Genomic DNA, 15,275 nt, shown 5'->3' with positions numbered 1-15,275 from the left:
GCAGTTAAAGAAGTTCTTGGCTCCAGCTGGAAAAACATGAGTTAAAGCAACCAGCAGAAACTCCAGAAAGTCACTGCTCCTGGCCAAGAACAAGTCTAGCACATAACCACAACTTGTTTTTACACTACTGTTTTTGTACTGATTACATGTGTTAATTAGTGAGCTTTAAAGGTGCTGGTAGTCAGATTTTGTTAGCTTTGGACAAAGCCAGGCTAGCTGTTTCCCCCTGCTTCTAATTTATCATACTGACATGAGAGTCAGCAGGGTGAATAAGAGTTTTAATCATATTTATATGCACACTGAACATTAAAAAAACACCATCAGAAACAATCTACAAATATTGTTCTCCTGAGAACCGTAGATCCAACATGCTCACATTTTTCCTTTGCAACATCATGGCAGAAAATGAATCATGTCCAGGATCCTGCCTCCCATTCAAGTTACCACACAGATAACGTAGTATCTGATGCAAAGCACCTGATACGAAATGACCATATGGTTTTCAGAGAAAGTGCAATGTTGAAAGAGCAGCCCTGAGAGCAGGGAGATTTTGGCAGCCACTTCCAAATGATTGTCTGCATAGTGGGGAGCATTGCATGGTTAAACGGCCACTAAACGCATCCTCAGCCCTTGTAATTTGAGATAATGGCTTTGACATTTCAATGTCAGACCCACTGCGAGCCACAGCAAGCAGGTATCTTGAAAAGCAGGGCGAAAAGTTGGAACCGTGATGCTGCTGAATCTGTAATCTCTCATCCCATTACTCCCTTCTGTTCAAAGGGAGCAAGAAAAAAAGGGGACATTCAGCATTTATGTATATATCTGGTTCTAGTACATTACACTTAAAATGGATGCCTGCTGGATGCCACTGAGGTGTATAAGTGATGGAAAAATGGGTAAGTCGGAAGAATGGCAGCACACTATGCTCACTTGAGCTTTCAAATCATTAGTATGGGCATTAAAAGCCAGATTTTATAATCAAAAAGTCTTACCTGCAGAGTTCAGACACCCTTTAATAATATTTTAATGAATAGGCCAATGGTGATACACCAATCAATCGGCACAAAACATGGTTTAGAGAAGTTAAAATTGTATTAAAGAAAATGGTGTAAAATTGCCAACCCCTGCTGTGCCTTCAGAGGGATGTGAATAAACAATAACAACTGAGAGTCCCTATGCTAACTTAGGCTATAAAAGCACATTTATATCCTCAAATAAATTTCAGGCAATCACTTTGGTTTGTATTAGAAGGTAACGCCCCATGACAGGCTGTAATTACCCACAGATGAGAGACTCAGCTGTAGAAAAAGGGGGATAGAGAAAGGCAGAGAGACGAGTGTGTGTGCGGTTGTACTGTATCTATGCACGTATCTGTGTTTATGTGTGTGTTTAAGAGTGTGTGCGGCCGGCTCTGACTCAGCACATCCGCACGGGCCTCAGAGGCGGCTGGCTCTTTTATTACCTAATCCAGTTTAGGAGATGAATCCGGCCTGTAATCTAATATTCTCTTAAATGATTCCCGCCATATACATGAATCCCTGACCTTAGCTATAACCACAGCTTGCAGGCTACAGCGATGAAAAGAACGCCCACACAAGACAGCATTTATGTCTGTCTCCTTTTCGCTAATTGCCACAGCAAATTGCTCAACATATCGCTCATACATGCCTGATGGTTTGATATTTACAGTATCTAAGCGCAGTAAATTAAGAGTGGTGAAGGGTCACCCCGGTTCATGCTGCATGCTTTCCTCCTCCTCTCTCTTCTGGTCGTGTGCGGATGGATGGAAGCCGATATGAAACGTTGCTTCTAATGTCAGCTTTCATCTTTCCAAGCTCTCTCCAAACCTTCCTCTATGCCTGATAGCACCCTTCAGGCATGTGAGACCAGTAAAATATATCTAGCAGTGCCTCGCACATGTGCAAGCAGACACTGGGACTAACTGAGGTGAAAAGCTCTGACTGAATCCCTCAGAGATAGTGTGTTGTGTTGTTTCATTTTCCCTTTACACTCCGTCTCATTTTTCTCCAGTTTGCAGTCCTAATATTTGTCAGGGAATGCTAGCATTTCCGCAGAGCAGAGTCTGTATTTACTCAGTGTCTGTAAAGCCGGCCATGTTAAATGAGCCTGGTGTCTTACCTTCTCTCTTCTATTGTTTTCATTCAATCAAACTCTTGTGTATTTCTATTCCCTCCCTACATTTTGCACACAACCACATCAGACAGCAATGTTTTATAAGTTTATTATCCAAGTTTATGTCTGACATTTTCTGAGGCACATGGAAAATTGCATATGGAAAATAGCATTTGACCTCTTCGGAAACATCTCACCCTTTAAGGCAGCAATCCACTACATAGCTTAGGGATGTGTTGCGAGAGAAAGATGCAACACAGCAGAATAAAGTAGAAAAGATGGTTGATTTCAGTTCTTAAGGTCAGTGCACCGATAAAAAAAAAAAAAAAAAAAAGCTTCTTCGGGAGCTTCTTCATGATTTGTTGCTTTACATGACAAGTCACTGTTTCACCGCATGGCAAGGACAACAGCGAGAAAACGTGAATGCGATGTGTGTTTGTACAGAGCAAATGACTTCTTCGAGATGAATTAATTCATGAAAATAAACAGGATGAGGCACAAGACAGGGACAGTGTCTGGTGATGATATACTGTCTCGCAGCCAGTGCATCTTTCTTTGTTCAATGCAGGAATAAATGCATATTTAAAGAGTTTGAAAGTGATGAGGGGAAGATCGTACATCTTGAACGGCATGTTGGCCTTGTGATTAGGTTGTCCAGGAACCGGAGGGTCACAGATTTCACCCCTGCAACAGTCATTTTGTCCATCTTGTTGAAAGGCTTTAGGAAGACAGAGCCCCACCCAGCTGACATGTTGTAAGTTAAGACTGTCAGTGAAATCATCTAAATATAAATATGATGCTAGACAAGGATATATATATATATATTTTGTATATACAAATACAAAAGATGATCCCAAATCCATGTTAAAGGCACTTATAAAGGCAATATGTCATTGAAAAAAATATATCATGCTGTAACAAAACAGATAATCAGAAAACCCTTTCAAAGAAATAATGATGCCGTACTGGCAAAATAGTATTCAACAATATATAACACACTGTCCTGAAATATGATAAACTTATTCAAAAAGACACAATTTGGTCATTTTAACTCATCCTATATAAAGAAACCAGATTAATGCTCCCAATATGGTTTTATCCACTCTTTTGAATTAGAAAGAGGTGATTTTATTTGGATTTCCACTCTTTTTTTACTTTATAAATTATATTTAGTCCATGTTTTGCTATCAAATTCTCAAATAAAATGATGTATAAAAACATTTTTAAGGACTGTCCGAAGGCCAAAATTTGTGTGCATGTACTATTCTTTTGCCTTTATATAAATACCTCGTACCCCAGCTGTTAAAGCGCAAACTGCCTGAGTCAAGATGTGCAAGATAACTTCCCACCACATTTATGAGTGCACCAGTTTAATGCCCTGCCCAGTGTCCAGTACAGCTGGTGGGAACCAAGCTAGTTTACACCTCCTGAAGCAGCGCAGACACACGCTGCATAACCAGAACAAGTTGAGGCCGCAGCACCAGTTGGAGAGGTGCACCATGGGATAGGTAGCCTTGGGAAAGTGGGTCTTCCAATGCTTGGCCACGTCACTTCCTGTAGGCAGGTGAAGCGTGTAGTCGCTCCAGCGCTTGGACACGCCGTAGACGGCTGTCACTGTCCTTCCCTTTTCTGACCATTGGGTGTCGCTGTCTGGGTTGCAGTTGAATTCCACCCATTCGGAAGTGAAGTCTCCGAGATAGGGGATGTCTCCGGCCTCCGGGTCCACCCTGGTGACGGACAGCTCGGCCCCCTGCACGGCTATGTGGATACCCTCCACTCTACGCACCTCCTTGACCCAGGGGAGGGAGTTCTCAGTGTCCAGGACCAGGATGAGACGGGAGCAGTGGCCAGTGTTCTTCTCCTTCCATAACTCCAGCAACTGGGCCAGATGAAGACTCTCACCTCCTGCAGCAGAGGAGGTTAGATGGTGAAATAGAAAATAGGAAGAGGAAGGGTTGGGAAGAAAGTGAAAGGAGGGAAAGAGAAAAATATATTGAACAGGAAGGAATGTCAAAGGAAACTCATACTGTACATACATATCCCCATGTTTCCATGTTTATATACAGTGCCAGTCAAAAGTTTGGTATTATAAGTATTTACATAGCTTATACTGTTTCCCAAACATATATGGATACACAGCGGTGGTTATTAAGCCACCATTGGTTCAATGACCTGTTCAAGGACATTTCAAAAGGACACATGGCTGTTGATGGACACAGTGGCTTTGCAGGGATCAAACCTGTCAACTTTGATTGGCGGGAGGGACTGTCTGTCTGACTGCTGTCATCCCAACAACACAAACACACACACAACCATGCAAACTTCGACAGAAGCTACCATCCGAAAGGCACATTAAAAAGTACAAAGATCAGAGCTGCAGTGCCTCGCCAGCAGATGTACCAAATTACTGCTGTTGCCTTAAAATCATTATTAATTGTTGGAAAGTGCTAAGTAAGTGAATCAAGAGCTGAGGAGAGAAAGGCTTTTTACTTTTGGCCACAAAACAGCTTCATCTAGGGCTGATTTTAATTTTGGATAGAAAATTGGGGTCCATCCACATGCCTAAAAATCTAAAACAAGCCTATCTAGAGACACTGTAGTTGCATTACTAAAGTAATTTCCTGGCCACTGTTATCACTGTTACAACAGAGTATAGACAAACTACTTCTTCCATGGATCAGTGTGTAATTTAGGACTGGACAACACTGCTACACAATGTCTTTATGACTTGAAATATGACTTGAAAACAGTTCCCAATTTGGATTTTGGCAAAAACAACCCCACTTTTTAAGAAAGTGAAAAATTACATACTCGTGTCGCCTTCAGGATGGTGACACCGGGAAGTGATCATCTTTTCTATGGGGATATTTTTTTCTTGTTTGCGTCGACGCACAGAGATAATGTGTCAAGTGATCTCTTAACAGGAGAACTGTGGCTGACACAGTGTTAACCTGCTGTGATTCTCATTTCTGTTGAGGGAACGCTTGTGTCACAGCAGACCGACAGAATCTTCTCTGCTGGAACTTAACTTCTGTGTCCTGTCCTTCACAGCTATTTCAACTCTTTTGGCTTACTTGTCCGATCTGTGCAAATCAGCCTCTGACTGACTGAGAGGAGGGGGGGAATGAAAAGAATGCAAATCAGACTGTAATGCAAATGAAGTTTGCCGGAAGAATAAAATATCTACTTAATGCTGTCCTACACAATGGCTCTGCAGTAAACACTCATTTTCTGTTCAATTTTTGTTATAACTGCTTGAGAGGTGCCGATTCAACTCTGATTCAACTCTTAGGTAATTACTGGTAGTTCAAATGTGATAATTTTGAGTAAACTTTGAAGAGATATTCAACTTACAGCGCATGTCTAAAACTTTTTGTGATGATTCAAGGTGGAAAATTACATCCTTTTGTTGTTTATAAAAACTATTTTTACCTGAGGTAGCAGTGTGACTGCCAGCATACTAATTGAAAACCTTTATAGATAAACCTACTGTGAAAAAATGCAACAGAATATCTGAAAATGCCTTTCTTACTCTACAAGAAAGCTGAGGTCATTGTCCTCAATTTCTTTAGTGAATTAAGATACTTAAGACATGTAATGTTTAAGAATCCAGTTTAGCTGCCAGGACTGATCATTTTCAAAGAAGCTAAAGAAGAAGCAAACAAAAAAAAAACCCAACAAATTTGGATGTGTGACCCTCACCAGCTAGAGCCCATGCCCCAGTGCCTTTGTGTGTGTGCCCGCTGTAGAAAATCAGATAGGTGTCATGGCGTGGCCCGTCTACAGTACGAAGCTCCAGAAAGTTGCGCAGCTTGGTCTGCACGGCTTCCAGTGTGACACCGCTGGTGGAGTAGTCGCAGCCGAACGTCTGGATCATGTGGTGGGAGAAGAGACGCTGCACGTTGTTCAGCATACCCGTGGAGCGCAGGTTTAACTGTTGTACGTGCTCAGGTGGTAGGAGAGTGGGCTGGCCATCAGCGCTGGACAGAAAAGAGAGATGAGAGGATGTGAAGAGGTCTTTAGTCATCTTTTTTTTTTTTTAATCTATTCCGAGGGAGACTCAAGTGAGGTGGCTTGTCCGAAAAAGGGGTGGAAGAGAGAGACGGGGAGGAAGCAAAAGAGAGATAAATGAGTGAGAAGTATAGAGAATTTTGTACATTGGTCTGATGCTAACCACCTCATTTTGAATGTGTAGAAAACTGAAGAGATGGTGTTTGACCCTGGTGTAGTACCACAGCCCTGCGATTATCCACAACACTCCCATTAATCAGGTAGTCTCTGTGTCCATACTGATAACATGCTTACCTGATAAGCCCATGTTGACAGCCTATGCTCCAGGCTACAGCAGAGGTTGTTCATTTTGAGAAGGCTCAGAGTGTATGAGGTTGACCAGAAACTTATCTGTTCTACCAGGCAGTCTTGGGAAGCCTAATCAGGTATGGGTTACAGGCATGGTATGGTAACCTCTCAGTACAGTTAAAATCTAGGCTTGCCCGTCTTGTTCAGATCGCTGTAAAGGTCATAGAAGAACACCAGTCCCTTCAATCCAAATACGAGCAGTCTGTGCTCGGAAGAGCACAGAGAATACTGGCTGATCCATCCCAAGTCCTCCACTCTGAGTACGAGCTTTTACCCTCTGGCAGACGATATAGAGTACCAAAGTGGTGACTCAATCTTTTTAAAAGCTCATTTGTGAGGTCTTCTATTAACATCTTAAACAGTAAGGACATAGTTTGAGCCATAGAGGCCATAATCCCCAAAAGGACTTTGTTTGGATTGATGGGTTGTTTTCAATTTTTTACTTACGGCACTTGAATGTATGTACATATGAATACTAGTATGTGGTTGACTGTGTGATATGTCTACGTACTCTGTATGCAAAATGAAGAAAGACGTTTGTTAAATGCAGCGTCACTGAACCCAAGAAAAATTTCCCTAACAGGACAATAATGTATATTGTAAGTTGATAGTTTGACACGCTGGGTGGATTAGCTGTCTGCATCGCCAGGGAGAGAGGCAGCAGAGAGGAGAGGATGAGAGGAAATGTGGAGAAAAAGGAGATGGAAGGAGTAGGAGTGGTGGATCGCTGCTGCAGGAAATGACATTAGCCTCAGGGATGTAAAGGGAGTGGAGAATGAAAGGAAAGTAAGAAAAGAAAGAGGGAGAAGTGACAAGAACTGAGACAGGAAACTGAGGAAAAAGTTGAGGGCAAAGTGATTTTATAAAAAGTGTGTGTGGATGCAGGCAAAGCACATACGTAGGCGATGATGATGATGATGACACGTACACACAAAGTCAAGGCTGGTGGTTATTCATGCAGCCATACATTTTCTTTCAATCTCTGGGGCTTGATGTTATTCATGGCCATGTCATACTTCACCCCTATGGACATCTGCATGAATGTGCCATCATCTTATACCCTATGCCCCCATTCAATCACCTTCAACCTCACCTTGACAAGGACAAGTGAAAGTTTATCTAATGTGGACGAGATAGGATTGATTTTTTCGGCCGGCGCACAGATAAGTGGTCGTTATTCCTTGACAGCTAGAGCGGATGTATTCATCAGGTGTGTGAGGTGATCACTGTTACTGCTGTTGACACTCTCTCTTTTCTGTCCTCTTTGGAGATGAACAATTTTCTTCATATTTCTAAGTAAAGAAAGATATACTGCACTTGGTCTGAAAATGACATGCTGCAACCTCTGCATGGCTTGGCAAGCTCACTGTTCATCTAAACCCATCTAATCTTTTCAGATCTCATGGCGCCCAGGGGAGTCAAGACTTGTGGTTTGAGATTCAGACCACATCTTTCCCTGTTACACTCTCTCTTTCATCCTTAAAAAAAAAATCCTGTCCTTTTCTCCATAGCTCTACTCAGAACTCAATCTCTCCCTCCCATCTTTCGAAAATTCCTCCCCTTCCTTTTGCTGCGTCTGTCCCTTTTTTCATTGACCACCCCCCCTTGCTGTTTACAACCACAAGTCCTCTCTTTGTGTTTTTCCTCCCTCTTTCACCCTGCACGCCTCCCATTCTCACCCACCCCCCCGCTTCTCACCCCTATCTCTCTAATCTCCCTGTGGGGCTCTTGTCATTGTGAAAACATGATCTGCGGCCATCAAACAGCCGATTATACACTGCTGCATTCTCATCATGCTCTCTGTCATCCCTATGGACCTTGCATATATGGCCTTGCATACAGAGCATCCACAGCTCCAATAGCACATGGGCCTGCATCCAAAATCACCTGGAGAGTTAAACACTAGTAAAGCTGGCATATGTTTACTGGCCAAACATCTCTAGAGGCTGGATTTCAGACCTGTGGAGGGGCTCTCAAAGATGGAAACACTGCTTTATAACTGACGGTGGGTAAGCTGCTGCTGCTGCTTAGGAGGAGGAGACGTGTCTGCATCATCAAAACGCACCAGGCTATTTTAAAAAAAAAAAAAAAAAGCTCAGCCAACTGAGAGGGCACTGGGAGAGGCATCAGCAGCAGCTAATGGCTAACTGCTGCGGCTGAACAACTTAGTATGCTGCGGAGGGAGTGCTGGAATGATCCCTTACGGGCCAAAACATTAGTGTTTATGCATAGTTATTGGCCTATTTATCCAGTTGGTTTTGTGTTAACTGTGGAGGGAGTTGGAATGTGATCATATTTACCAGCGCCTGTGATGCAAAAGAAGGCTAGAACGTTTGGCAAAGCCAGTCCTGTGCGTGTTTATGCGTGTAAATATGGAGTCGTCGTATGTTTTGATTAACTGCGTCTGTAGATTATTGAAAAAAACTGAAAAAGGTACCCTGTGGAGATTTCCTGTAAACAAATGAAAGTTTACATTCAATAATATTTTCAATATTAAAAACCGTGTCTTGTTTACATCCACGTTTTCTTGCTAGCGATCTTCTTCCCTGCCTCATCTCGCCCATAGCTATGTTTGTTGGCACATTATCGTCACCAACTGTTAATCAGTGGAACAGTGTGAAGCTGACTGCAGGATGTGAATCTTGCAGTCTGTTTGCTTGCGTGTTTGGATCTGAAACGGGGACCTATTCGTAAAAAAAATTGCTCCATAGCGCTCCAAGTGGCCAAAAACCCCACAGGATAGCTTAGCTGCAACTACAGTTTGAGTCTATGTGCTTGAGATAGCAATCGAAAACAAATGAAACATTCAAGAGTACTACTGAAATATTAGTTAATTAACTGATTAGTCATATTAAGGAAATGAATTTTAACAATTGCTTGTTTAAGTAATTTATCAAGCAAAAATGCCAAACCTTTTACTGGATTCAGCTTCTCAAATGTGTTGCTTTCATCTTTATTTGGTGCACTTTCCCTTTATTAGACAGTAGAAAGCTGACAGGAAACGAGGGGAGAGAAATGGGTGATAACATATAACTACATTCCCTGGCCAGACTTGAATCACTGATGTCCACCACAACATCACCACGTTAAATTTTCATTAAAAAATCTTTTGGTTCTGGACTGTCAAACAAAACAAGCAATTTAAAGATGTTACCCCGGGCTATGAGAAATCAGGGTGATTTTATGTGTTTCATCTTTCTCCAGTACCTGCAGTATGCTGTAGGTATGACCAGAGCGTAGCCAACACAGGTTCCCCCCAGGCAGCTGCCCAGCTCGTGGAACAGACCATGAGCCAGAGACTCCAAAGGCAGCACCACCAGCAGAGCGCTGAGAAAGAGACCGTTGGATGGCTGAAAAAAGTGAAAGAATCAGAGTCACTTTCATTCGCCACTTACAGCACAAAGCAATCAGATGCAGTTAATTGGTGGTGACACTTTGCAAGACAGTTATACAATAAAGGACTGACACTGTGTTATCGTAGGACAAAACATGACAGGACCTTGCTAAATGGAGACAAACTGCACTGTAAGACAGCAGACTAAGCATACATCAAAAGTATCCATTCAAAGCAAAATAATTATTCCAGTGTGAATGAGGCTGTACTTTCTTTAAAGCCATGAGTTTGTAGAATAAAACTGTAATCTTTTTTCATGCATTTGCATAATTTTTTATACTTTTCTTACACTCACACTCAAATATCAATAATCCAAACACAAAATTGCATGCTTGCACATGCCTTAATATACACACACAAATACATAATACAATCTGAATCACTGTCAGGCAGTGCAATTTAGCATCCTCAAAAAGCCACTTTGATTTCATAGCATGGCGCTGTATCTGAGAATGCAAATCGGTTAAGTGGAACCATGCTTGAATTTTCAGAAAATATTGAACTGCCCAGTGTATGCCCGAAAAAATGCATTCCACTCGTTCATTGACTTTTTATGAAGTTGCATACCCCTTAAATACATAAACTCCATATATCCTCTGCTGCCTGAATGTAGTATAATAAGCAGTCAAAGCACAATACAGTAATACAATCTAAAAGTATTTCTCACAGGTTGAGAATTGATTCATTGTAGTCAACCCCAAAGAACTGGGGGGTAGGGGGTTTGCTCATGAGCATCGCTGCACTTAACAGCGTTGCATTCAGTGGCTGACTTCCTATTAGAAAAGCAATTTCTATACAACTGCACATGAAAACGCTACTCAGCTTTTCAGTCAATCTACACTTTAAAATGCATTTCCATGTAGACTTTTGAAAGGAGGGTATAATACATAATGTCATATACATTCTATGGGAAACGCTGAATCCAATATAGCACCACAAACTATGGCCTTAAACATTTGCATAGAGTTGAATCAACACCTTTTTGACTCAACAAATATTGAATATTTAAGTTCCACAAAGGCAGTGCTTATTGCTGAGACTGCATTAACACTACACTGATTTTAGAGTGTGTGTGTGTGTGTGTGTGGGCATGAGAGTTACGCAGATTTTGTGGTTGACGATACATTATTGTAATTAAATAGCATAAGCATATAAATAGCTGTAAAACATCAAGAACCACACACAGTAACTTTCTTATTCTGGAGCACTGACGGCTCACACTTTCTCAAGCAAATTTGCAACTGACATCAACAATGTGCAGATCTCAAATTAGGACTCAAGCCCATGAGACTCTTACAAGGTAAACGTCTAATAAGGCTAAATAAGTTATTGCTGCTCTTTATGCAAGTAGATAGGGATATTAAAGTGCTAATTAAATTGGTTCCGCATGAGAGCAGAAGTGCCTCAGCTTGGGGAGCAACTACTAAATACACACTGCCACTAGCATCTCTCTCAAGAATTTATGACATGGGTGTATGATATGTTTATGTAGGCCTTGACATGAAGCTCAAAGTGACAGTAGGAGGGAGAATTTGAGCAGGACCATCACCATGATCTAGAAGAGTCTGAGCTGCTGAATGTATCCACAAGGTTTCTCAGCAAAAGGCCAATATGACTATATTATAGTGACTATAATGACAATGAATGAAACAGTTTGTATCTTTAGAAAACATGCCTACCTGCCAAGACACAGCCCCCAGTATGACCGTTGACAGCAGACTAAAGAACACCAAGCGCTCTGAAATGAGGCAGAAGTGTCGAATGCCCCTAGAGGCCATTACTTGGTCCAGACTCCGGCTACTGGATCGCTGGGCCCGCCAGGCCTTCTGACAGTCGCTCAGCTTGGTGTGGAAGCCCCATATTGTGATCAGTAGAATTATGTGGCAGATGGACCAGAAAAGGCCAAACAGACAGAAGCCTGGGATCACCAGATACCACAGCTCCAAGTGGCCCAACTATGTAAAACAAGAGAAAAGTCTCATTAAAAACAACCTTAAAATGTGTAAGCAAGCCATACAAAACCCTGCATTGTCATAAAAAAAACACCTTTTTGTAAGATCTTACAGACAGAGTTTGAAAATCACACAGGAGTATAATGACTCACATAATTGAAATGTCAACAACTCACATGACAATTTTTGCAAAATACTGCTGAGTGTACCTTTAAGGCTGCCAGGACAAAGAAGGCCAGCTCAACCAGACTCAGAGGCAGCAGAGACAGCCTCCTCCACACCTTCCCCAGAGAGAGCACTGGCATCCAGCGCTCGCTGGGTCCCAGCCCACTGAAGTACACATCCAACACAGGCTCACACAGCAGCCTGCCCAGGTAGCAGCCTAAGGCATAAGGGTTGGCTGTGATGCCTAAGGCTTGGAAAAACACAAGGGAGGTAACCAAGGCAAAATTGACCAGGTTGGGCAAAGCCAGCAGGGATTTCATCCTCAGGTCTACAATGAGAGCACCCAAGGCCACTACCAAGCCTATTATGGCGATTGACTTGTGAAGCAGCATGGTAGTGCTGGCAATGCCAAATCCCAGGAGCTCCAGTAGCTCAGCTGACGTAAGCAAGATGGGTTTGTAACGGACGGAGCTGCATACTCGCTCTGTTACAGCCCATACTGTTTTCATGACTACACTGGCTAGGAGGAGATAGTTGGTGACCAGTTCCTTGACATTCGAATCCAATGTGGGGCTGTTGAGGAAGCACAGGAGACCAAGCAAAAAGCCAAACCACAAATGGAACAAGCTGAGGCTGGCTTTCTCCATAGCAAAGTAGTAATGGAGGATGCTGGCTATTCCTAGGACAAAAAGACCCAAGATGAAGATGACCAGAATCATTGGTTCATTTGTCACCTCCCAGCGTACATACATGCCGACGCATACCGCCACAAGGAGGTTGATGCTGGACAGGTAGCCTAGGCAACGGACTGATGTAAACATGTCCACCTCCTTGGGTCCGTCGACCGTCAGCTGCTCTTCTTCCTCCTCCTGAGCCATGATGGCTGACTTCAAAAGTGACTAATCCAAATGCAGCTGAGGTTTCTGGGTGTCAGTTTGCTCCAGTCACCCTCTCTAGACGTGCATAGTGGATCTGCAAGCGGAGGTCTTCACATCTTGATGGCATTGTGTAAAATCAACCCCTGTGAACATTCAAAAAGCCATGTTACTCAAGTTAATAAGTAGTCAATCATGCAAAATATATAAATTTGTCTGGCAATCCAAACACGCTAAATTACACTTATTATTTACCTACTTCACGTCCAGACAACTAATATACACACATTAGTTCGTGTTAACGTCATTCTAAAACAACTTTTTTAACTTTAGTTATTTAAAAAAACATCTAATAAATAGCTAAGAAAGTGCTATGATATGGTTTGCTACACTTGGTAATAACCATACAGTTAACGCACAATGTTAAATCGCAAAACAGTCGAGACAAATGTATTTACTGGCAATATCCTGGCAACATTTGTGTAAAATAAAGCAGTGACTGCGGCCCCGCTGTCAGTTTCTGACGATGTGGCGCTTCAGCCGGGAAGTTTGCTAACTCACATAGCCACCCAGCTGACTTATCGTTCACGGTCGGCTAACTCGCCTTTTAATGTCGTCTCTTCAACTGTGAAGAGAACAAGTAGCAGCCTTTGCACATATGCCTCAGTGAGCACACTGAACAAGAAACGTAGCAAACATGTTTATCGTCAAAAAAATGTAGCTTACATGTTTGTTTAGATGACAGCATCTATGCTTCCGGATTTCGGACTACGGCAACTCGCAAAGGTCAAAACACTCAAGCCTTCGCGTTTCATGGAAGATCAGGTAAAACATTAAACTTTAAATATTACACAAGTCCAACAATCGACCCCACAGAAACGTGGGAGTCCAGTCCAGTAACATTCAGCTTCACATGGGACACTGTGCAGGAAGTATGGGCCTAAAATTGTGAATCCACAGAATGTATAAATCAAGGAGAATATGGGAATGAGAAATACATACATATAATAATGAAATAAAAATAACATCATAAAAATAATTCGCAATACTTGCTTGGAAAATGTTTTGTAGTCAAATGAGAAGTTGTCTTTATGTTCATCGAAAACATGGACTCAAGCATTGCATGTGGTCTGTTACAATCATGCTTAAATTATTTGCATTGCATTTGCATGAAACAGAAAGATATTGATATTATAGCTTATTGGCCAGCTCTAGCATCATTATGTTTTTAAATAAAACAAGAGGATGTAAAAATTTATTTCATTTAAGTTTTCCAGCACGAAGGTATTCTTTAAAAAATGTTCACTGGACACTGATGAGTTGCACCTTTTATTCCTTTGTGTATTTGCAAGGGATAGTTCATCTGCAGATGAAAAATCAAATTGATATTAACAACAGGGTGAAAATTTAAGTAGACCTTGATATTTACAGTTCACCAGATTATGAAAGCTTTAAATGCATTAAAAAAAACATGTTAGAGAAAATGTATTTAAATGTAATCAAAGAAAGGTACAGTCACTCCATGCAAATTTTAATTCTAATTCTTTACTTTATACAATAGGCCTATAACAACAGGCATCTGACATAGTTGCTATTTCTTGTCTTGCAGATTTTTATGGATCATGGTCACAGACCGCCTGGTTTCGGATCACAGGCTTCTATGGATTGTGGTTGCAGACCACCTGCTGCCATGGTCCTGCTTGATGCCCATGCCTACTATTATAATTATTAGTCATATTTCTATTGTTATTATTATTATTATTATTATTATAATAGTTGGTATTATTATTGTTGTTACTGTACATCTCTCTCTCTCTCTCTCTCTGTCTGTCTCTCTCTCTCTCTCTCAAAAGTCCTGAGTTTACATTAAAGTGATAAGTAAAAAAGAGCAATATATATTTTTACAGGTCAGTAGAAATATTTTATTGTTCCAGGCTTTCTATTTACACTGGTTTTAAAACAGAGCTTCTAACAAACGGAGAGATCGTTTACAACACTAAACACATTATAATGATTTAAGCTGTATTTTAATAGTATGAAGTTTATTTTTATCCCCGGAGTGACAGCTAACAGTGTGGATGATTTTACACTGTGATTCCATCACTGAAGGTCAGAATAACATGAGACAACCATGTAATGATAACTGGAAATAAAAACAAAATATTAAACAAAACATTAACTACTTTTCCACACTTTGCTTCAGTAGCAGAAACAGTCTGACATTACTTTTAAGTTTCTTTTTTTATGTGACACTTTCAGAATGGATTCTTCATCATCCAACTAAATAGCAAAAAATTCTCTCTGTACTTAAATCATATATAACTCCTACATATACTTTAACCTGTAGCCTACTTTTAATATGTGTAAATTATTTCTAGTGTTTCTATATCCTCTTAT

At 41.3% G+C, this 15,275-nt stretch overlaps 1 protein-coding gene across 2 annotated transcripts; it reads right to left on the bottom strand.

Annotated features, from left to right (window-relative positions):
• Window positions 1-2,226: 2,226 nt before the first annotated feature.
• On the bottom strand, window positions 2,227-13,679 carry tmem168a (transmembrane protein 168a). Of its 2 annotated transcripts, none has more exons than XM_044343838.1 (6): window positions 13,605-13,679; window positions 12,048-13,024; window positions 11,566-11,841; window positions 9,700-9,842; window positions 5,836-6,113; window positions 2,227-4,038 (listed from the first exon to the last, which is right to left on the bottom strand). In XM_044343838.1, exons 2-6 carry the CDS (start codon window positions 12,879-12,881, stop codon window positions 3,488-3,490), a joined length of 2,082 nt encoding a protein of 693 aa, XP_044199773.1. In that variant the 5' UTR covers window positions 12,882-13,024; window positions 13,605-13,679; the 3' UTR covers window positions 2,227-3,487. The 2 variants fall into 2 exon arrangements, with proteins under 2 accessions (XP_044199773.1, XP_044199774.1); XM_044343839.1 differs by lacking the exon at window positions 13,605-13,679 and adding an exon at window positions 13,337-13,398.
• Window positions 13,680-15,275: the final 1,596 nt, after the last annotated feature.

Source organism: Thunnus albacares, chromosome 23, assembly GCF_914725855.1.
Source record: "Thunnus albacares chromosome 23, fThuAlb1.1, whole genome shotgun sequence".
Lineage (NCBI taxonomy): Eukaryota > Metazoa > Chordata > Actinopteri > Scombriformes > Scombridae > Thunnus > Thunnus albacares.
The sequence above is the reverse complement of the archived record's forward strand: the minus strand, read 5'-3'. Positions and strand labels throughout refer to the sequence as shown.

What these genes read in the sequence shown, in the direction of transcription:
- tmem168a (XM_044343838.1), bottom strand. Translation starts at nt 12,881, where the DNA reads ATGGCTCAGGAGGAGGAAGAAGAGCAGCTGACGGTCGACGGACCCAAG. An exon ending in TTGTCCTGGCAGCCTTAAAG is followed by an intron (nt 11,842 to 12,047) that starts GTACACTCAGCA and finishes TGTTTTACATAG; the next exon opens with TTGGGCCACTTGGAGCTGTG. An exon ending in TGGGGCATGGGCTCTAGCTG is followed by an intron (nt 4,039 to 5,835) that starts GTGAGGGTCACA and finishes CCTCTGCTGCAG; the next exon opens with GAGGTGAGAGTCTTCATCTG.